We start from the raw sequence: 24,584 nt of genomic DNA on the forward strand, positions 1-24,584 counted from the left end.
AAGACTTCGACTTTAATTTATCTAAATGTTTTTTTTTTAATTACAAGTCAAGTTTTAGAAATTTGAAAAGCATAGACGTAAACTGTTCTAACTCTCGGCAACGACATTCATATGTTTTCTATAGTTTCCATACCATAAATGGTATCATATATACCACCAGTATAATAGCGTTTTAAAATATCTTAAAAACCAGACCGTAAAAGTCGCTAATTTTTATCTTCCGTGCAAATTATCGTGCATTTTATAAATTTTGGAATGAAAATCTCAAGTTGATAAAAATAACCGAATCCCTGATTTTGGCTTGGCCCGAAACGGTATAATACGCTAATCCCACCGGTGGGCCGCATAGCGTTCAACGTGTTAACCTCGTGTCTCGAGCTGGTGACATTACTGCGGCGAAATCTATTGACTCCGCTAAGAGTCTAACATCGAATGGTTCATGAGCTCGTCTGTGAAACCTTAGCAAACTATTATGTAATGTACAGAAATATTAAGTAATCATAGAATCAATTAAAAGTAATTCACGATACTCGAATGAATACGCAAAATGTGACCGTTCCTTTGTGTATTTAATAGATAAGACAACATGTGACTACCACTTGAATCTGTCCGCTCCTTCTTATAAAATTTATCAGATCTTATATTATCCGATATTGGATTTTTCATTTCTACGCCGACCATGCCGATAACCTAATATATAATTCGATTTTAGTATGTAACGATTTGTATGGTCCGTGTTAAAATTATATTTAGACTTCACGCATGGTTCTCCATATTTCATGGATTTTATCTGTACTGAATACGTTACAGGTTTGAGTATTAAGTTTACATCGAATATATTTTAACCATTTGCATAACATTTCTTTACTTTTAGTCAACAAAGTCGATCAATAGATTTAAAAATAAAAGATTTTTGCAAAAAAAAAACCAATTACATTTGCTAATTTCAATCATTATGAAACATAAAGTTATTCAATATGAGTAAATTATAGAGTAGAGTAAATTATAAATGCTAATCATTTTAACTTTATTGTAAAACATATAAATCAAATTTCAAAATCCAATGCAATCATATATTTTAACATGGGTGAACGAAATTGCTATTATAGGCATCAATGAACACCAAGGACAGTATACTTGTGCTCTTATTGATGATTGGTACTTTCATATAATTTAATAACAAAACAATGTGGACGACAAACATCGAATAAAATTGCTACAGTCATGCTTTAATAAACATATATTTTATCTTCGGATAGTACTTACTTTAACACTATCAACATTAACTACTCTTTACTTTGGAATTAAATTTAAAAACATAATACCTATACAGATCGGTTTACGACCAAAGATTGATTCTGCAGTACTGAACCTTTTAATAATTTTGTAAAAAAAATTAATGGTATTGTATGATTTTACATAACGTTTTTTAGCTTTATGTACACATGTGCAGATATTTAGTTAATTTAGGTAAAACTAAAACAAATAAAAAACACCAAAATTTCATTCACACACCATGACAACATTGATGAAAGGAATTTAATAACCCTCGAGAGTGCGTGTTCCCTATCTCGTTACGTCTAATGTGTGGCTATTAATCTTTGGAATATATTCAAAGGACAATTCACTTCAATTTATTCATTTTAGTTGTATATAGAATTCGATATGAGTGGTATAATCGATTAAATATCCACGATTACCATTATCGTTGCGATTCCGATCTGGTGGTAGATTCAGTGAAGCACTGCTTATGCTAGGACAAATGTTAGCAATTTCTCTCAGGCTGAGCCCCGTGAGCTCGGCTACCAGGCCCGGGAAACTGCAATAGCGTCCCTTCAGGCTACCAGTGATCAGGTAGCGAAAAAATAATACACTGAAATATTAATTAAGATAAGTGATTTAAGTTGAAGACCTATGAATTGAGATCTACTCAGTAAATTACCATATTTTATTTACCATAAATATGCCGGGTAGCCGTTCACAGTACAACGTTATTATTTACACGCTACTTATATAAAAACGTACGGAAACGTATGAAATGAAGCAGTTGTATCGGAGCTGTTTCTGTGTATCTATCGTTTTCCGGGTTCCACAGCGAGATGATCTCGTGACTTGCTAGAATCTAATTCACTTCAACGCGTTAATAAGTGAAACAAAGAAATCCCTTTTCAAGTAATACGACAAATAATAACGTCACCGATCTAACTGAAAACAGACGTTAGCAGCCTGATTGAATACAGGGCGAAAAACACGTGTCCACTAAAAAAACCGAGGCTGTCGTATCTTTGAATACATGAATGATTGTCTGGTGCCTTTTGTCGATCGGATCACGTAGCCCGTTGTAGAGCTGTAAAGGCTTCGACGGTGAGAGACGCGTCAGTGGTGCGCCGTCCGCATCAATCTCATCTCGTCCTTATCCCTTATCATTAGCCTCGAGCTCGTGACTTTAGAACCCGTACTCGGCTATCAGCGACAACACCATATCACCGGTATCGACAACCTCGGATCAGACGTTTATTGTGCTCGTTCCTCGTTGCCGGTATCTAACATGTAAATAATCACGGGGACTAATTTAATAATATATCACAAGCACTTTGAAGCAAAACACGGGTATTGAATATTGAATATTTTGCAACTGTCTTCTTTGTTGTGAATCGACTTCAAGAATTTCAAAAGGTATGTGTTATTTTCATTTATTTTTATTATAATCGTGTACATACTTGAATAACACGAATACTAAGCATCGAACGTTTGAATTAAAAAAATGCGGGATATTATTATAATAAATATTGAGGTTTTTTTCTTAAGTAATGTCAATAACATTCTATTTAAATAATAACACAGTGAATAATATTCAATTTTTTTGTAAAAAAATATTATATTGTGTCGTTAATAAGATTAAACTATAAAATAAACATTGCCATATGTTAGCAATTTGGTTTTGAAGTGAAAATAAAAACGTTGTACTGTCTGATTACAAATTATGTTTCCATAAAAGAGCGTATGTATGTATATCATAAATATTAATGGGATATTTCAAGCTCACCCATGACCGTCATCCTCGTCATTTTTGAAGCCAAGTATTCATGCACTTCGGTATAAACACTTAAATTTGTGATTGGCACAGATTATATTCCCATCTTGTACCTCAGCATAGACTGCAACATTCACAATACGATTTTCATTTATCGTGCTAATTGAGTGAACAAATTCACGGACTACCTGATATTGAGTAGGGCTCATGGGCATCATAACGTTAACGCTGCCACTGACCTCGTGACGTCAAATCAAAGACACAATTCCATTGTATAATAGTTGTTCCACCCTTCGAACAAGTACCCATTACTGCTACGTAGAAGAATTAGACATGACGGGACCTACATATGCGGGTGCTTAACACCCCTTACAGCCCGTAGATATTTATTGCCTATGGTACTTACTTAACATCAATCAAATAGACTATGAGATCTTCCACCCATAGCACATAACCAAAATGCCTTATAATTTACGACACTTTTTTAAATTTTTATTTAACAGAAATATTGTTAGAAATGAAAACACGTAGGTAAAATACCTTTGTTGTATACTGACTAAATGTCACCTTGTTGAATATGTTGGAATATATTAAAACTAAGTGTACACTACAATGTGTTTGTATCTAATTGGAAATTGTGACAAAGTATGCAATATTTCGTTGTAGTTCTGTATTTTAAATTCCTAATAGAAACATTATCTGCGCGTAGTTAGTTTAAATCAATGCTGTTTCACTAGCACTAAGCAACAAGGCTTTGTATTTTCAGCTCATGACTATGATGATTTAGCTCATGACATGATAATTTCAAACTTTTGTTTCATACTAATTTAAAATCGTAACTGTCGATCGCTTCACTGATATTTAAGTCAGCAGTCACAAAAGATTTATAGATAGATATTAAACGAAGTATTTTTTTAATGCAGACGTATGCAGACTAGTGTAGAGCCAATGGTGTAGTGACGTATGTTGTGATCGCCGTCACTCACAGAAATACCAGAGGCACAGCTAAGCCACTACTAAATATTTATAATTCGAAGTCATCGTAGCGTAAAGGATAAGAAGTCCAGTTTATTCGTACCACCATGGGACAATGGTTCCGGAAGTGGCGCATTGACATCAACCCCACGAAAAGCACAGCGGTGCTCTTCAAAAGGGGTCGCCTTCCGAATACCACTTCAATCATCCCACTCCCTAATAGGCGCGTCAACACCTCCGCCGTTAGCCCCGTCACTCTTTGGCCAGCCCATACCGTGGGCCTCGAAGGTCAAATACCTTGGAGTCACCCTCGACAGAGGGATGACATTCCGTCCCCACCTTAAAACGATACGCTACCGCGCCGCCTTCATATAAGGACGTCTCTACCCTATGCTTTGCAAGCGAAGAAATGTTGTCCCTTCGAAATAAGGTAACACTCTACAAAACTTGCATACGCCCCGTCATGACGTATACAAGCGTAGTGTTTGCTCACGCGGCCCACACCAGCTTGAAGCCCCTTCAGGTTATTCAATCATGATTCTGCAGTATATGCGTCGGAGCACCATGGCTCCTGAGGAACGTGGATCTCCACGATGACCTGGAGCTCGACTCCTTCAGTAAGTATCTACAGTCGGTATCATTGCGCCATTTCGAGAAGGCGGCACAACATGAGAACCCTCTTGTCGTGGCCGCTGGAAACTATATACCCGATCCTGTAGACCGAATGGTAAACAGTCGACGTCGCCCAAAGCACGTCATTACGGATCCTCCCGATCCATTAACGGTGCTTTTAGGCACCACAAGCACCGGTCACCGTCCTCGTCAAACCCGTCGCTTGTGACAAAGGGCTCGACGAGCGAATTAACCCATAGACACAGCCCACTGAGTTTCTCGCCGGATCTTCTCAGTGGGTCGCGTTTCCGATCCGGTGGTAGATTCTGCGAAGCACTGCTCTTGCTAAGGTCAGTGTTAGCAACACTCCGGCTTGAGCCCCGTCAGCTCACCTACACACGTTAGGGTGAAGCTGAAATAGCCTCTCAAGGCTATCAGCATAGGTAGGAAAAAAAAAGTTCGAAATTCGCAGGCAGCTACCAATTTTTCTAATAAAATACGTACTTAACAATTGCTCACGATTGACTTTCACGGTGAAGATTTCCAGTCTGCAGACTCATATATCCGTCTTAGTAAACTTTACCAATTCCAACGTATATTTTAAAGTGGGAGGTGATTTATGAAGGATTGTTACTGGTTACCTACTTAAAACCAGCAAGATTAAGGGCTCTTAATGGGCTCACAGGAAATAAAAAAGGTAAAATTTTCGAAGGCAAATAATTGATTAAATTGAAATAGTAACATCAGTCACTCCATCATACTCAATAACAGTAGTGCTACTAGACAACACGAAAAACTACATTGAAATTATTATTTACGAGCTAATAAAGAGACGTTTTTCTGTTAGACATTTGTAAAACAATGTCACGCACGGCGAAGAGTTCTCATCCTAAATTCTTTATAGAATAAATAACAAACTTGAACAAACATAACTGAATATAACTTTATTATTTACAACAGGCTGTGCGCAGTTTATTTGAATATTATACTTACATCCGTTGATGTCAGCAATAATTAACTACTGATTAAAACTGATAATTAAATCAAACAATTTCCCGTTAAACACCTTGAAAGGATGGCCATACTTGATAGTCGTAAACTAAGATATGAACGAATCAACGACCCAAGAATATTAAGTAGAGAGGAAAAATCCTCACTTTCCTACAACGTTAAAGCAATATTATAAGTACACACTAATTAAATGTTACCTCAGAACTTACCGTGATATGAGTGAAAAATCTATAGAATTTTAATGAAAAAATAATTTTGTAGTTTTACATTAAAGAATACAGGTAAACGTGTTTGAATGTAAAACCAACTGGTCCTTTTGCAATATTTATTTCTTCACTATGAACGAGTTAATAAATTAATAAGTATGTCAAAACTGACTGATAAAAATTCCCATTGGAGGCACAACATCAAAAATCCATGATTTCCGCTTAACGACGTGATTTTTTCAAATTGTTATCAATTCCTAAATATATTTTAGGACAATTTTGTTCATCTAAAAGCTGCGAGTCCTAGAAAGATACCAAAATTTACATAGAAATGAAATTTGCCACAACCGAGGAAACTTTACAGCATAATGTCGGTTTGCAAAATTTACAAATTAATAAAAATATAAACACTAAACAGTGTAAGTACACTTGCTAAATAAAGGCAACATAATTTCATTATTAATTTAATGTACTTACATCGCAAATCATTAAGATTACACACATGGATGTGTAATTTTACTGTAAGAGTAGACAGGGAAATAATTTATTAAAATTTATCGAGTTGTACTATTGAAAGTTATCGTTATGTGGATTCTTATTGGAAGGAAAATACTTAATTTTTAAATAATCTACAGAATCGTAAATATCGATCGAAATAATTTTTTTAATGAATAAACTGACTTTTAAATCTTATAAAAGGTTTTTAATATTGAATTGCACTGAAAGGTACCGTATTTTTATAAATGGGCAGAAATTCTCATATACGTTAAATCACTTCAATATTCCTTTTGAAAAACCAAAAAATCGAGTTAGCGTTGCTAAATGTATAATATGAAACTCACATACCAATACATTGAATGGGACAGGGGTCGACGATGCAGCATCCTCATTACGTACAGGCAGTAGACTCATCGTAATACACCTTGACTGGACGTGATACACTTCGTCCAAATATATGTATTTTAACTTTATAAAGTGCGAAGCCATAGTCAGTGATTAGTGCAACGATAATCAAAAAAATGGTCAGTAAAGCTTAATATCCATATTATTATCTGTCAAACTATGAAATAAGATCTGTTTCTCTGATTTTAAAAATAATTTAAACCATTTATATGTTTGAAAGTGTATTTTTAAAAGTTTGTGGCTATTACGCTAATTCTATCTTTATGAACATAAAAATGAAAAATTTAATTAATTATTTTTTTCTTAACGCAAAAGAGTATTTAGTTATTAATTACGAATCAATAATTTGTATAGAATTTGTCTAATAATTTAAAAAAATGCACTATAAGATAAATTCAAGTCGTGAATCCCGTCTAACCCAATTAATGCTACTTTAATCAAAACATTTTTTTTTCTATTTACACGTGCATTTAAAGTATATCTAAGTTTACTAGATAATCTAATATAACTAAATAAAACATCGAAATATTCAACCATGTTTATATGTGATTAAATTTCAAAATCATTATCTCTGCTTCGAGTCGACTTTGCAAATTGTAAGTTGTTACTCGTCCTAAAAAATAACTTCAAAGACCATGGCCTTTCCTTATTTTTTATTTCAAAGCCACTATGTGTCCTAAATTTTTTAGAATAAATGCATAAGGTAAAAAAACATCATTAAATATTTATTTTTCCGAAATAAAGTAAGAATGTTAAACAGGAAGAACATGGACATAATCTTATAATGGTAACATCGGCCAGCATTTACGTGAAGGTCTTGTTTCGTAAAAACAGACATTCGGTTTTTACTAAACTGGCGGAATATGAATCTCACTTTAGTTTGAAATTCGAAAAACATTACGTTATATACGAAATTAATCTGGGTAACTCAAACTCCACCAACTAACATTGAATGAATAAGCTTCTACAAATAAAACAAACGAATGAAAAACAAAACATCATTCGAATCCAAGTCATGCAGTTGACTGGAGGTAATCTGCGTGTGGGATATTAAAAATATGTAGATGTACATTTTTTTGTTTAAGTGGGATCCGTTCCTTACTAAAAAACCAAAACTTTGCATTATGAAATGCACCATGCCATATGCACCTCAGTTATATTGGTATTACGGATATCCAACCCTTTAATACAGAATATTCATGTATGTACTTACATATATAGACAGGACGGTGATATTGACTAATAATTATCCAAAAAAGCTTTTGCTGGTTCGATTTTGATTAGATGATATCCCTTCCTTTTAACATCATTGTATCCTCATTCTCTCTTCTATCCCACTATGCTTCCATTTATATTATAAATTGACATAAAAAAAAAAATTTCACTGCCCGTGTAGGCATACGTGCATACAGCCTACCTGATGGTAAGTGGATACCGTCGCCCATGGATTTTTCATTTGTTTGTTTTATTTGTACAAGTTTATTCATTCATTTATTAAGAGATCTCGTGGACGAATCCCCATGCGTTGGACTGATCAGGTGAAAGACCTTACTGAAACCCCACTTAACGAGTGTGTGCGCCGGGCCTCGGTTCGCAAACTGTGGAAAACATCTGTCAAGGCTTTAATGAGCAAGAATTCCACATGACCACGACTGCTCTGCCAAGAGCAACCGATTATGATGATTCATTCAATGTTATTTAGTGGAGTTGAGGAGTTTGAGTTGCCCAGATTAATTTCATACATAACGTAAATTGACGTATCCTTTATTCTAGAACAGTTTTAAGATTTCAATTTATTGCGTCATAAACTCTCGGTCGTCGCATGATGGTTGTTTTGTAGCGAACATTAATAAAATCATCTTAAATGAGGTTCTCATTTACAGTGTTGTTGGATAGCCGTAATATGAATTGTCATTATTTCGGGTAGAAAATTGTTTAAGATCTGTGGCGGGTATCGCGGCTATATTGATAAAAAAAAAACAGCACACTTATCATTTCGTCATGTTTCATATGTCACAGACATATGTAGATAATTCGGTTGCGTTGATATTTTGATGCTAAAGATCTTTAGAGGATGTGTTTGTGTATTATCTTATACCATTAAACGAGCAATTCTTGTATATTAAAATATATATAATCTGAATCTCGGAAACGGCTCCAACAATTTTCATAAAATTTAGTATACAGGGAATTTCGGGGGCGATAAATCGATCTAGCTACTTTTTTCAGAAAATGTTGTTTTATTCGTGTTTTCAATAATCGATAATCAACTTCATGACTCTTCCCGACATCTATTGGCGAATAGTAATACTATTTTACTGCTTTAAAGACACAACATGATGGTGTTATAAAAAAAAAGCCGAGCAAAGCTCGATCATCATCTAGTATTATTTAAAGCCGCCACAAAAATATGCAAGAAAATAACGGCTGACTCTCCAGACAAAACTGAGGAATGTAAATAAAATGAGTGAAGGCAAAAGTTTTAAAAACGACGTCCTCCTTCTGGAGTCCCATCTTTTAGCTTCGTTTTTTAGGCAGCAAGCTAAACCAAACTCTAACCATCGGAGTCTTAACGTAAAATGGTTATTAACGTGACCCATCGTGTCGGTGTTAATGTCACTCATCCTTTTGAAGCCAAAAAGGACCGCCGGTGATCACTCCTTAAAAACTAGAACAAAATAAATACTTTTAACGCCATCAAGCTATTAGATATATACTATTTTTTCCGTTATCATGGGCATAGGAAATACAATTGCAAGATGATCACAAACCTATCAGACAGAGCATATAACCTATCAGATAGAGCATTTCAGTCGTCATGGCCTTACGGATAAGACGTCCGGTGCATTCGTGTTGAGCGATGCACCGGTGTTCGAATCTCAGGCGGGTACCAATTTTTCTAATGAAATACGTACTCCACAAATGTTCACGATTGATTTCCACGGTGAAGGAATAACATCGTGTAATAAAAATGAAACCCGCAAAATTATAATTTGCGTATTTAATGGTGTTGGGACCTCTTGTGAGTCCGCGCGGGTGGTACCCCCTCACAAGAGACTCACGGGCTATTTCTGCCGTGAAGCAGTAATGCGTTTCGGTTTGAAGGGTGGAGGAGCCGTTATAACTATACTTGAGACCTTAGAACTTATATCTCAAGGTGGGTGGCGCATTTACGTTGTGGATTTCTATGGGCTCCAGTAACTACTTAACACCAGGTGGGCTGTGAGCTCGTCCACCCATCTAAGCAATAAAAAATAAAAAAACCTAGACCCTGAATACGAAATATCTTCATAGAGAACAAGATATGACCGGAAATTGATCCGGGATCACGTAGAACAACAGTCAAGGGCAGTAACCACGGAACTAATGAAGCAATCGAACATAATAGGTTGAGTAGGTTTTCGAGAAACTATCAAAAACAATCGAGAAATTATCAATAAATAATAAATAAATAAATATTTACTAACAGTCACGCCACGTTAACTGGTCCCGTGCTAAGTTCGTAAAGAACTTGTGTTACAGGTACCAGATAACGGAAATAAATGTAAGATTTTTATTATACACATACACATATTTAATATACATCCATAACCCTGGAAAAGACATTTATATTTATCATACAAATATCTTCCCTTGGCGGGATTCGAATCCGCGACCCCCTTGTGTAGTGACCATGTCACTTACCACTACACCAGACGGCCGTATATATAAATATGTAAAGAAAAAAGGCATCTATCAATACCTCTTTTCTATCAATAACAAAATTCAGCAACAGTATTATATTTTTCTCACCTTTACAAGTCAAAAATGACAAATAGAACAAAAGAAAAAACGCAAAGTAAAATCAGATATTTCTTTACAAAATACAAAAGAGGTAGGTCATTTTCTCCTTTGTTTGTCGATCAATTCTTTTTGTTTAGTTGTTTTTTTTTTTAGTTTATTGTGTAAAGGGACGAACAAGCCACCAGGTGTTAAGTTGTTACCCGGATCTTTAGACGTCACAACGTGAATGTCGCCACCCACCCAGCGGCTTTAGATCTATCTATGCCTAGTAACAACGCAAATTATAATCTTTTAGGGTTTGATTTTTATTACACGATGCTATTCCTTCATCGTGGAAGTCATTCGTGTACACAATATATGTATGTATTTCATTATAATAATTGGTATCTGCCTATGGGATTTGAACACCGGCATAGGCGGATCGCTTGACATGAGTACATCAGACGTATCATTTAGGCCACGCTCGCTTAAAAACGTAATAGTTACCGAATTTTTTATCATTAAAAAAAATTGGAAATAGTTTCAATTTTGAAATAACAACAAAGCGAAAGACAAAATGTAATAGATAAAATGACTTTAAGGTGTCAGTAATTATAGTCGAATTACTTTCATTAGGCGAAAGCTAGTTTCAATAAATGGTGTTTAAAGATTAAGCATATAAACGAACTTAAATGTAGCATATGTTGCTTGTACGAAGTAAGCTTTAACCGTTGCGCAGGCCCGCCGCCGTCGAGCGGGGGCTGGGGAGGCGGATTTCGCCCAAGCCCTGGCTAAGTGTTTCGGGTCTCCCTCACATGTCGGCCTGGGGATCGGCGAAGGGGTGTTAAGAAGACGACGTGCAAGCTGCTCTGCACGCATTTTATGCAAGAGCATCCGGGTGATGGAAGGCCGGCTATTCTCAACCCACGCTGGTTCTGACCCAGCGGGGTATTCTGTAGGATAGACCATTCTAACCGGCGCCATCTAGGCGGGCTTCGGATTGCCTGCCGACCGAGAGGGCTGGTGGTCGTGGCGCTGACGACCGCCAGTCTGGCGTCCCGAGGGGAAGGTTGATGGGAGAGATGTGCTCCGCACTAAACGCTTCACTTTCCCCCCTTTGCCTTCTCATGAGTTCTGTCTCATGCGAGGTTTGGATGCTGGTTGTTGAGCGACAGGAGGTTTAAGTCGGTTCAACTCCGACATGCCCCGCCATCCATCCCCAGTGGAGGACGGAAGTCCGGTGATTTCCTCCTGACAAAAAAAAAAGCTTTAACCGTTATCTATTACAGTAATAATTTACATCCACATACATTACTCTGATATAATGAGTTTCCGATATCCATATATACCGAAAATCGTTGCGAGCGCCTGATAAATAATAGTATTATTAATGTTGCAAGTAGTTGTGGTCGTTGAAATAACATCATAAGAGCTTAGGATCGACATCAACTTTTTCAAGAGCATCTTAAAAAACTAAACAGATTGATCGTCACTGTCCTCCAACAAGCTTAACCCATGGCGCAGATACAGCAGCAAATGCTAACGTGACTTTCTTATTAGCATAGCCGACGACAGCCATTTACATGTGTGAACTGCAGTTGTCTGCATAAACGATTAAATACCGTGTACATGTTGTAAATTAAATTAGATAGTGATTGTGTATCAATTTACATATATACTTAAAAAGTATAATTCGAAAAAATAGAATATCATTATTCTTTTCATACATTAGTTTATATTAAGAGAACTAAAAATAAAATAAAGCTTGATAATTAATTAATTTTAAAAATAAAGTTGACAACATTTGTCATGTTAATTCTTTTTATTTTTTTTACAGGCCTCTAAACAGTGCAAAATAATAACGATTATAGTAGAGCTGTCTTTAAATTATTATCAAACCGATTAAATATTTTCGATATTATAAACTGCTAATAATTTTCAAATCAAAGAGTCTTGATGAAAAACGAATGATACGTGTAACTAGATTTTTTTATGTATGAGGTTTAAAAAAATTTTGATAAATAAGAAAAAATACATTAATTTATGTTGAACATTTTTTACTCTTCTCCTTTATTACGTGAATCATTAACATAGTATCGGAACTCAACAAATGTTTCATTAGTATCAATTAAATACAAATAACTGAACAAATATTACTAGTTATTAACATCTAAGATGCTTATTAAGCTGTTGCTAAATGCAAGGTATTTATCAAGTATTTGCAACACGAGTATTCACTGGAAAACTTTATTTGTTTAATTTTTTCGTAAGTTAAAGTAGAATAGACAATATAATATGAAATATGTACATATTCTTTTTAATACTACCTATATTTAGGGTCTAATGATAGACAATACGTACTTCCGCTCTATTTTAATTTTATTATATCCATAGCTCACTGCAATGTGGCTCCCGGCTAGTAAAATATTATCAAAATTTGTTAATAATTATTATCCTTACGAGAATATCACAACCTCCATCCACAATTCAAATCAAATCAAAAAAAAATTATTCAACATAAATGAAAGTACATACTTGTTGAACGTCAAAAGAACTACCGCCAATTCACAAGAACTAGCCTCCGTCCTGAGAAGAATTGGCAAGAAACTCAGCGGGCATGTCTTTTTATTTTTAATATTAGATTATTTTTTTAATTAGATTTTTTTTAAATATTCATTTTTACAATGAGTATTATAACATAACAATTATTACAATATTGAAATGCCCGGAGCGAGCAACTCATTCCCACTTAACTCACTCCCAATTCCTGAACTTACGCCTTCATCTACCTGTCGTCGACTTAGATAGAGCAATTATTACAACATCGTACCGGTGATATCTGCGTAGACCTACCGGTCGGCGTCCCGTTGCTCCTGCGCAAATTCCTAACGTCTCGATCCCCCCCGTGACAACGCATGTCCTGCCATTATCTACTTCTCATAGATGAATAGGTTAGTAAAAAAATTGTTATTGGCCGTGGTTCATTCAGTAAGTAAAAAATTATCGTTTCCTACATCTTTAATTTGTTTTTTTTTGTTGCCTATGTGAACGAGCTCACGGCTCACCGGGTGTTTAGTAGTTAACGGAGTACAAAGATATCAACCGTCAGCCACCTTGAGACATGAGGTCTTAATCTTAGTTCTATAGTACAACGGCTGCCCTAGCCTTCAAACCGGAACGCAATAATGGTTTGCGGCAGAAATAGGCAGCCGAGGATGTGCAATACAATAAAGTAACAATAATATTGGGACTTCGACTTTATGATCGCAGCATTCAAAAGCATAAAAAGTCTGATGATACAAATTCTAAAATCAATAAGTAATTAATTGTTCCGCCATAAATAGAAAATTTAAACAGGTAAAATTTTCATCCACAATATTTCTCAGGGCTTTCGCGAATTATTTAGTTGACTCTGTACGTTTACGCTTCAATCTCGCGTTTGACATTAATTTTTTAAAATGACTACGAGTAATATATATTATACAACGCAAATGGGCCACCCATTTATTTTTACCAACTTTACTACTGGTGGTAGGACCTCTTGTGAGTCCGCGCGGCTGGGTACCACCACCCGCCTATTTCTGCCGCGAAGCAGTAATGCGTTTCGGTTTGAAGGGTGGGGCAGCCGTTGTAACTATACTTGAGACCTTAGAAATTATATCTCAAGGTGGGTGGCGCATTTACGTTGTGAATGTCTACGGGCTCCAGTAACCACTTAACACCAGGTGGGCTGTGAGCTCGTCCACTCATCTAAGCAATAAAAAAAACCCACCTTGAGATATAAGTTCTAAGGTCGCAAGTTACTACGGCTGCCCCACTCTTCAAGCCGAAATGCATTACTGCTTCATGGCGGAAATACTCGGGATGGTTGTACCTACCCGTGCGGACTCACATGAGCTCCCACCACCAGTGATTACGCAAATTATAATTTTGCGGGTTTGATTTTTATTACACTATGTTATTCCTTCACCGTGGAAGTCGATCGGGAAGATTTGTTATGTATGTATCTCATTAGAAAAATTGATACCCGCCCGCGGGATTCGAACACCGGGGCATCGCTAGATACGAATGCACCGGACGTCTTATTCTTTAGGCCACGACGACTTCAATGTACTTATTGTTGTTGTACAATGTTTATGTACTTGTTGCTGTTCACTAGATATAGCAGGCTCTAGGTTATGATAATCAAAGATCGATCGTGACTAACAAGTTATGGTACACTGATTGTATTGTCAACAGAATGAAATATACCTGTTAATATTCACTCAATGTCTCCGTACGTCTAAAAGATATTAGCACTGTTATGTGATATCAGTGATATTTATCTATTTTGTTTCCACAACTAATAATTATTTTGACAATGCGACCTCGTGAGAATAAACCCAATGAAACTAAGCCCATAGTGAAACTCGCTTGCTAAGCTAAGCTAGTGGATAAATACCGATGGAGCCTGCGCGAAATATCGTGTTATATTGCGCGCTCTTCAAAAAACAATACTATCATTATGCTATTTGCTGTTTTCTTTACTATTAATACTTACACGTTTCCCATCGTTTTCTTGTTTAATGTGTGGTATATATAAGTTTTATCTAGGTAGCAAGCTATAACGCTACAATAATGCATTTTACGCGCTACAGTGATACATTTTTTATAGAAGCTAAATTCTTGAATGTTCCTTACGTTCAAGGACTTAACTTTCCTAAAAACTGAAAAACTTTACCCTCGAAGAAAAAAGTCAAACAGATGATAGGGTGTGTAATGTTTTTTTTATTGATTTAATGTATTATGAATAGATAATTAATTAAAAAAAAATAGCATTCTGCACTCCTTCACTGTATTCTCTATAAGTGTGAGAAATTTCATACTCCTCCGTCCGCGCAATTTTCGTAAAAAGGGGTACAAAGTTTTTGCATCACGTATTAATAAATAGATAATCCAATCGACACACAATCCACAATGACATCTATGCTATGATTGAAACAAGGAGATTTATTTATCAAAAAACAAACACGAATCTATATAAAGTTGCTTAAAATTGATAATATCTGGGTTTTTACAAGAGTTGGTATGGTATGAGTTAAAATAAATTTACGACTTACTCTAGAACCAGACTTTATTTTATTAAGTATTGTGTATTAATTATGAACAATTATGATTCGATAATTCGAATATTTTACAGCTTTAGGACGGACGATACTAGGTATTTATTTTATTTCAAAATCTTACTAATTAAACTGTACTAGACTGTAAAAGATTTATGATCGTTAAAATATTTATGATCATCGAAATTTTTTCATATTTCATACTTATCCACAAGACATTCCCAGTGTTCTTTTTGTGACATTATTCACGAACTAACGTTCTACAGTGACTTACATTAGGCCCTAAAAGGTTTTTTAATAGTGTGAAATTATACAACAATTTTATCTTTATCACTTTTGAAAATTTAGTTTACTCATATCATTATGTTGATTTTATTAACATAGCCAAATAGATAGCAGAATCATGACAGCAATTTTTTTCTCTACTTGTTCGCTGGTAGCCTAATGGGATATTCAAGCTACGACCGGACGGGTAGGTGAGCTCACGGGCTTAACCTAAGATAATTTGAATTAGTGGACTGTGTCTATCTTTGGGGTAGATCGCTCGTCGAACTCTCAAAGATAGGACCGCTACTGCAATGCAGTAGTATCTTCGACGACACGTCTGAATTTTTATTTATTTACGTACTGAAAGTATCCTAAAAAGCTTAGCTAATCAAAATTCTTCTTTCATAAAATAATAACATATTCTAATTGAAATATTAGTCCGAATATAGTATCTTGTGTACTCCCGCTATTTCATTTAAGTAGTTGTTACATATTATAGATATGTATATAACAATAGATATAGTACGTAAATTAATATTATGGAAAATAAGCACTCTCGTGGACAAAATGAACATTTGCCATGAAAATTATGAACATAACCAACAAAACAACCACTGTCTTTTCTTGATCATCTCATCCGTAAAATGTCGTTCTTTGCAATCCAACACAGCGATTTTGACATGAATGCAAATTTGGCCAGCGTTTGGTATTGTGATCAGTTTTATTTTGTTGCTTCAGTCTTTTTTTAACATTTAACTGTCAATTAAGTGCATTCTTCAAATTCTTTACAGCTGGTTTAAAAAACATGCTTTACTCGTGTTGTTCACTGTAAGGTAATACAATAAAAATTAAGTACTGTGCGGATCAATGGACTGGCACGAAGCTGTGGCTCATAATATCTCGCTGCACTAGAACCAGCTAGCTAGGTAGAGCTGCAGCATCGTAGAACCGTTGTCATGCTGCGTGCGAGAGTGCTGGTACCGCGTCATACGACCACAATCCCTCAAATCGCCCCTTTACCAGAATGAGGGCACCTTCTACATGTCGGAATCGGTCGGAGCCGGACGAAATTATTATTTCGGTAGTTAATACGGTAGTAAATTCATTCGCGAAGCAGCTGTCTTGGAGCCGCTAAGTCTCCGTCGGAGGCGCTCGAACAGCTGTTAGCAAATTCCACCCCTCCTGGCTGATCCCGTGCTCACCCACCTGTCCTTGGGAAAGAAAAAAGTGCCTCCGGGTCACGGCCACAGGCGGGTATAAAAACTTTCAAAAATCGATCTCTATCACTTTAATATTGATATTTTAAGTTGTTTTTTCCTTAGAGCCATTACATGTTCAATAAATCGTTTAGATAAAAATATCAAAAGGCCTACTTTGATAAAGTTGAATGTATGCAACATAGGACTCACGATATGTTACAAAAAACTGACATGCATATCTACGTCGCAAGATGCAATCGCTTTATGACTTCAACCAAAAGATAAACTAAGTTTCATAAGAAATTGCTTTCAAATCGATAAAAATCAATACAATCAATCAATATACCTATATATACATAAAAATGATTTGCTTTTCGTTAGTCTCACTAAAACTCGAGAACGGCTGGCCGATTTGGCTAATTTTGGTCTTGAATTATTTGTAGAAGTTCAAAGAAGGTTTAAAAGGTAGGTAAATATAAAAATGCTCGGAATATAAATAAAAATAACAATTTTGTTTCCGCTTTGATGTGTCCCCCACGGGACGGATTCCTTTTGTTGGTTTTAAATTTATTTTATACAAAAGTTTATTTCTTTTATTTATCGATTGAGGCACTACGAAGTCTGCCGGATCAGCTAGTCTATCAATATTTATTTCGATAAATTTAAACAAATGTGCCACTTCTAAACTTAGAAAATCTAAAACTATACCTGCTCTAACCATTTTCCGTGTACAAAACATTGAATGCTCTTTTTACAAAAATTACTTACTTCATCAATCGATTGAATTGTTTGTACAAAACAATTAATTGAGTTTGATTCGAAATCATAAAAACGTATACAGTTTTACCACACAATTTTATATTCCAGAGAGAGCATTATTCTCTACTTTTCAATAGAACGATAAAGAGCTCCCCCACTTTTCGATTGAGTCAGCAATGAGTTTAATTGTCGTAGCTTTATAAATGATAAGCGTTACGATGGAGCGCGTGCCCGCAGCAAGCGTGCATACTCATATAAACATTATTGGCATCTCGTGGTCGGCTCCTCGTGAGCGGTCATGTGATTATGATGAGACCACTTAAGCAAATAAACACTCAACTAATGAACGTCAGCAGTAACCGTGGACAATCGCATTCGACTGCTCCACTTTATTTGAAACACATACATATATTATTCATGTAGATCACTGTCTCGGAGTGTACAAATAGAAACAATGTTATGATTTAAATAAATGATTAATTATTTCGAATGATTGCGCTTTTAAATTTTTACTTATAATTTTTAGAAAAAAATTAATAATATTAATAATATTACATATTTACTTACGTTTCCTTTTGATGCTATCGTAATAATAAGGCGTTAACAATTACCTCGTTGTAGAAACAATTAGGTTTCGTTTAATACAGAACTATACGTGTACACTTCATATATTTAAAATGTTTCTTTAAAGTTTTACTGTAATTTTGGGTTATAAAATTATAAAAAAAAAAAAAAAACCTTTTTTTTTTCGAAAACATTATTTTGATTCCATCATACCATATATTTTATACTCAAATGTTTTTTTTATGATTATTGGTGGTCTGGAGGCCTTTCCAGCTTCACCAGAACAGGTGGGCATGCACAGGCTCAGCCAGGAGGGGTGGGATTTGCTAACAGTCACCAGAGTGCCTCCAAAGGAGACCTAACAGCTCAAAAGCAGCTGCCTCGTGAATGAGTCTACTACCGGATCGGAATTGCGACCCGCTGAGAAGATCCGACGAGAAACTCAGCGGTTCGATGCTTAGTTTAGGTTGCCCGTCCAACTCTTTGCCTAGTTTGACAAGAAGGTTTACCGAGGTCACTACCCATAGCATTAGAGCTAAAGGCGTCTAATGCATAGGGTTATTGGATCTGATGGATCTGATGGATCTGTAAGGACATGTCTAGGGTGTCGACGATGACGGCTACTGCGTGATCAGGATACGGGGAATAGACAGCGGCAACAACGATAGGGCAATTATGATGACGCATAGCCTTATCAAAGTACCGTTCCGACGCTGTCTTCATGTGTTCAGATTGACTCGAGACCGCCCAGGTCGTCGTGTAATCAGCGTTCCCCCGAATCACGGAGTTCCAACGGCTAACCTGCAAAAGTGGGATTGTAGGCATTGGAGGGTGTCTTATGTATGTGCGGGCCGCGTGAGCGAACACAACACTTGCGTAAGTCGTGACGGGCATTATGCAAGTTTTATAAAGTGTCACCTTGTTCCCAAGGAACATTTTACTCCGCTTAAAGATCATGGGGTAGAGTTTGCCGAGAATAAACGCGGCCCGTTTTATATGCGGGCGGAATGTCATGGTATCCAGGGTTTGGATTCCGCGCCAGACACTCGTGCGTCCATCAAGTGCACCGCCTCACGGAGCACATCTTACTAGGGCTGAACAGGCGGAAACCCATTCCGACAGGAGCCCTCTTCTTCGATATAGCGAAGGCGTTCGACAAAGTCTGGCACAACGGTTTGATATACAAACTGTATAACATGGGAGTGCCAGACAGACTCGTGCTCATCATACGAGACTACTTGTCGAACCGTTCGTTCCGATATCGAGTCGAGGGAACGCGTTCCCGGCCCCGTCACGTCACAGCCGGAGTCCCGCAAGGCTCCGCCCTCTCCCCGTTACTATTTAGTTTGTATATCAATGATATACCCCGGTCTCCGGAGACCCATCTGGCGCTCTTCGCCGATGACACCGCCATCTACTACTCGTGTAGGAAGAAGGCGTTGCTTCATCGACGACTTCAGACCGCAGCTACCACCATGGGACAGTGGTTCCGGAAGTGGCGCATCGACATCAACCCCACGAAAAGCACAGCGGTGCTCTTCAAAAGGGGTCGCCCTCCGAACACCACGCTGAGCATCCCTCTCCCGACTAGGCGCGTCAACACCCCCGCCCCCGCCGTTCGCCCAATCACGATGTTCGACCAGCCCATACCGTGGGCCCCGAAGGTCAAGTACTTAGGCGTCACCCTCGACAGTAGGATGACATTCCGCCCCCACATTAAGACGGTACGCGACCGTGCCGCCTTCATTCTAGGACGTCTCTACCCGATGATATGTAGGCGAAGTAAAATGTCCCTTAGAAATAAGGTGACACTCTACAAAACTTGCATACGCCCCGTTATGACCTATGCAAGTGTAGTGCTCGCTCACGCGGCCCGCATACACCTAAAAACATTTCAAATTATTCAATCCCGTTTTTGCAGGATAGCCGTCGGAGCCCCGTGGTTCGTCAGGAACGTCGACCTCCATGACGACCTGGACTTAGAGTCCATCAGTAAGTATCTTCAGTCGGCGTCCATGCGCCACTTCGATAAAGCGGCACGACACGAGAACCCTCTCATCGTGGCCGCCGGTAACTACATTCCCGATCCTGCGGGCAGAATGGAAAGCAGTCGACGTCGCCCAAAACACGTTATCTCGGATCCTCCCGATCCACTAACGGTGCTTTTAGGTACTTCAAGCACCGGTCACCGTTCTCGTCGAACCCGTCGCTTGCGACGAAGGGCTCGACGAGTAAATTAACTCTCAGACACAGCCCACTGAGTTTCTCGCCGGATCTTCTCAGTGGGTCGCGTTTCCGATCCGGTGGTAGATTCTGCGAAGCACGACTCTTGCTAGGGTTCGTGTTAGCAACATCGTCAGGTTTGAGCCCCGTGAGCTCACCTACTAAAGTTAGGGTTACGCTGACATAGCCTCTCAAGGCTCACAGCTTAGGTAGGAAAAAAAAAAAAAAAAAAAAAAAAAAAAAAAAAAAAAAAAAAAAAAAAAAAAAAAAAAAAAAGTATCCAGGGTAACTCCCAGGTACTTGAACTTCCTGCCCAAGAGTAGGTATAGGTTGGCCGAAAAAGGTGACCGGGGATGTCATATTTCTCTTCCTAATGCGGGAGGAAATACGCGTTGAGTTACAAGTACCGTATCATGAGCACAAGACTGTCCAGCACGCCCACGTTGAAAAGTTTGAAAATCAAACCCCTTCAAACCAAACCCCAAAAAATCAAACCCCACGCCCTTACTTCCGTAATAAACTTATAAAGCTATAGGTATAATAGAAATAATTTATCAATAGTAACAAAATTTTCAATAAATAAATTACATTACATCGTCTGAACATCAGAGTGAAAATTTAAAATTACTCTCACTTCTGTTGAACTAGTAGTAAGGCCTAGTGTAGGCTCACGCTATTAGATACAACAGCTCCCTCTACTACCGCTGTGAAGTATTCTTGCGCACAGAGTAGGAAAGCTTTTAATAAATACACTATAAATGACCACATGTCTCAAGGTTTCTTTGCATTTACACTGTAATAAATATGAGACTTGAAAACAATCATGACCAAAAAAACAAAACAAGTTTAACACAATTACATAATGTTCGCAAAATCACGAGCGCTTTACTTAATTCCGCGAATATAAACACGCTAATCAATTTCTAAGCTCACAAAGTTAAGTTAACAGATCCCATGTTTATCTGTTTCATGTCTGATAATACGCAAATCTGATTGGGTATTTGGTGGTAATGATGCTTCGGGTGGTGGAGGCTTTGGCTCTGAATTTTTCAGTTCGATCCGAGCATACATATATCAGTTTACATTGAGACATCGATGCGCGCGCATATTTATAATTTTGTGGTTTTTCTGTATCACCAAAAAGTTTATTGATTTCATTTGTGTGTGTAAGATTTAATAAACAATCATGGATAAGGCCACGAAAAAGTAATAAATTTAATTTACATAATATTACATGCTCAATTTAAGATAAAACTATTCATATTGAAATGTTATTTGTTAATGTTATTCAATATATATTTTTAAATAGTATTTGAATAGTTTAGTTAGGATGCAGACTTTGTATACAGTTTTGATCAGTTTTCCAAAGCTCTTCTATGTTAGTACCTACTTAACTTTTAATTATTCATGTAAATCGAGCTCAGAATTATATTTGTGCTAGGGCGTAATGTCGCATGGATAGGATCTTGCCTATTTCTGTCACGTGTTCCAAGTCAGAAGGGTTTTTTTTTTTTTCAAAAAATTTCTGGAGGGTAGGGCAGCCGTTAAACACAACAATATTATTATGAAACTTCGAATTCGATTTTGCGTAACAAAATTAATAGCGGTATTTACTTCATGATTTTTAAGTAATCAATAAAAAGCTTTTACTTATTGTATGTGTGAATGTTGCATGGTAAAACAGTGTGAGAAGGAGAATATGTCAATGTAACTGAAAACACACCTTCGTGTTTCAGAAAATACGCATTAGCGTTGAGGTATCTCTAAACTCTGGTATCCGACACAGCAGCCTTTAGGTAACATAGCAACGTCACCATATTCTCGCAATATTCTTAGTACTTAATTTACATTCCAGATACGCAAGACAAGCGTCCGAATGGCAGCTATAAAGGAGTACCCTTTCGATTTGAGTGATTTGAAAAACCAACCGAGTGGTGAGTCTCGGCTTGAAGTGACGCAACAGTCGGTATCTTCACCGACAGAAATCACACTACCAACACAAAGTTTGCAATCTTCTTCTTTGGCTACCGGTGCGGACGGAAAAAGAAAAGTTTCCATCATGGCCGATGAATCAAGCAAGGATCGCGAAAACCTGCCCTCAGAGAGGTAAGATTTCATTTTAAAAAATACCGAAGTGAACAAGAAACTAGAAAAGACACATACTCGTAATTTGCACAACCGTTTAGTACAAAACATACCTGAGTCTATTACTATTTAGTCTATCTATTACTATTTAGTCTACTATTTAGTAAGTCTATTTCTATATACTACTTACATTACATAGTTACTTATTTAGTATCAATTATATGTAGCATAGAGAGTTAACAATGTTAACTTACGCAACTTACTCGACAAGAATTTTGTAGTAAAATCATAAAAACCCTTCAGGTACTGTATGGAAAAACTGTTGTGCTTCCAATTGTACGAGTTCGAATCTGTTTTAATACATGAGCTCTAAAACATCTGTCATCATTTATTGTGTAATAGTTTGGTCACAAGTAGGTTTGATATTGAAAGATAATTGAAAAAAAAAATACAACAATTTGCAGTCTGACAGTCGGACAGTCTGCCGACCGAGAGGGCTGGTGGTCGTGGCGCCGACGACCGCCAGTCCGGCGTCCCGAGGGGGAGGGTGATGGGAGAGATGTGCTTCACACTAAACGCTTCACTTTCCCCCCTTTGCCTTGTCATGAGTTCTGTCTCATGCGAGGTTTGGACGTTGGTTGTTGAGCGACAGGAGGTTTTAGTCAGTTCGACTCTGACATACCCCGCCCAGTATCCCCAGAAAAGGGCGGAAGTCCGGCGATTTTCTCCTGACCAAAAAAAAAAAAAAGCATTGATAAGAACCATACTTCAATGTTCGAATCTCAAGTCTATAACCACAATTCGTGTGAATTTTGATGTAGTATTAGGGAAAAAGGCCCGGTAGACATCTTGTATCATATATTTATCTCAGACATCATATATTTATCTTCATTCGCACAAAGTATACGGCGCATTATTTCCACTATTTTCTCATAAAAACTAAACATTTAGACGTTGGCCAAGTATACATTACACAGTTGTTAAAGAATCCTGTGAGGGCCTGAATTTAAACTGGGTTCGACAAAGAAAGTCGTTCGGGTACCTAAGAAGGATGGTATTTTCCATTCTAAAATGAAATTTGTTTATGGAGTAGTTCCACAGCGCGTTATGAGCAGTTTTTTTATATATATGTATATTTTTTTATGATTGAAGGATTATAATTACTGGTGGTCCTGAGGCCTTTCCAGTTTCACCAGGACAGCTCTAAGCAGCTGTCCCGGAATTCCGTATGTGGTTCTAGTCCAGTCATGCAGCATATTTTCTTTCAATTGTTGGTGTGTCATCATTACTCGTTTATAATTATCTCATAAATCTGTTCATATCGTAAAACTGTTCATGATGGCTTTAATTTGACTAAATTAACTATCGCACGTTTTTCCTACCTAAACTAGTTTAACTTAAGAGCGCCTTACAAAAATTAATACCGAAAAGTGAATTGCCCCTAAACTAAGTTATGCTCAAGTTCAAGGAAGGCGCTTAAGAAAATAATGTTATCCAAGTATTTTTTCCGGACTTCACTTTCTGAGACAATTTACAGTTAAGTCCTCAAAGGCAGTTATAGTAGAAAAGATTCATATCAGTATATTATGATGTTAAAAATGAAAAACAATTCAACATAAAATTGATCGTAATTAATTTCTGAAATTGAAATATATTTCATTCTGATGAATCGTTATAATTCTTCAAGTAGGTAACTGTAGTTATGATTAGATAATGAATAAATACTGTATTTTGATTTTTACATTCACTATTACAGTTTGCTAGACGACCCTAAAAACCACTTGGTATTAAATAATTAACCATGAATCCGTTAACTATTAACAAATATCACAACAACTAGCTTTGGAACATGCCAAATTAGTTTATAAAATGTAACATAACT

General features: G+C 36.9%; 1 protein-coding gene across 4 annotated transcripts in view; it reads left to right on the plus strand.

Annotated features, from left to right (window-relative positions):
- Window positions 1–24,584, plus strand: part of LOC114251779 (sodium/hydrogen exchanger 9B2) — a 68,005-nt gene that overhangs the window by 11,247 nt on the left and 32,174 nt on the right. The window contains exons 1-2 of one of the 4 annotated variants that reach the window (XM_028186163.2): window positions 828–2,676; window positions 22,473–22,723. In XM_028186163.2, coding sequence (XP_028041964.2) covers window positions 22,494–22,723 — 230 coding nt within the window. In that variant the 5' untranslated portion in view covers window positions 828–2,676; window positions 22,473–22,493. Of the gene's footprint in view, window positions 1–827; window positions 2,677–19,057; window positions 19,271–21,697; window positions 21,824–22,472; window positions 22,724–24,584 lie in introns of those variants that run through there. The other 3 variants (XM_089740260.1, XM_089740261.1, XM_028186162.2) reach the window with 3 other exon arrangements.

Source organism: Bombyx mandarina, chromosome 04, assembly GCF_030267445.1.
Source record: "Bombyx mandarina strain Sakado chromosome 04, ASM3026744v2".
Classification (NCBI taxonomy): domain Eukaryota; kingdom Metazoa; phylum Arthropoda; class Insecta; order Lepidoptera; family Bombycidae; genus Bombyx; species Bombyx mandarina.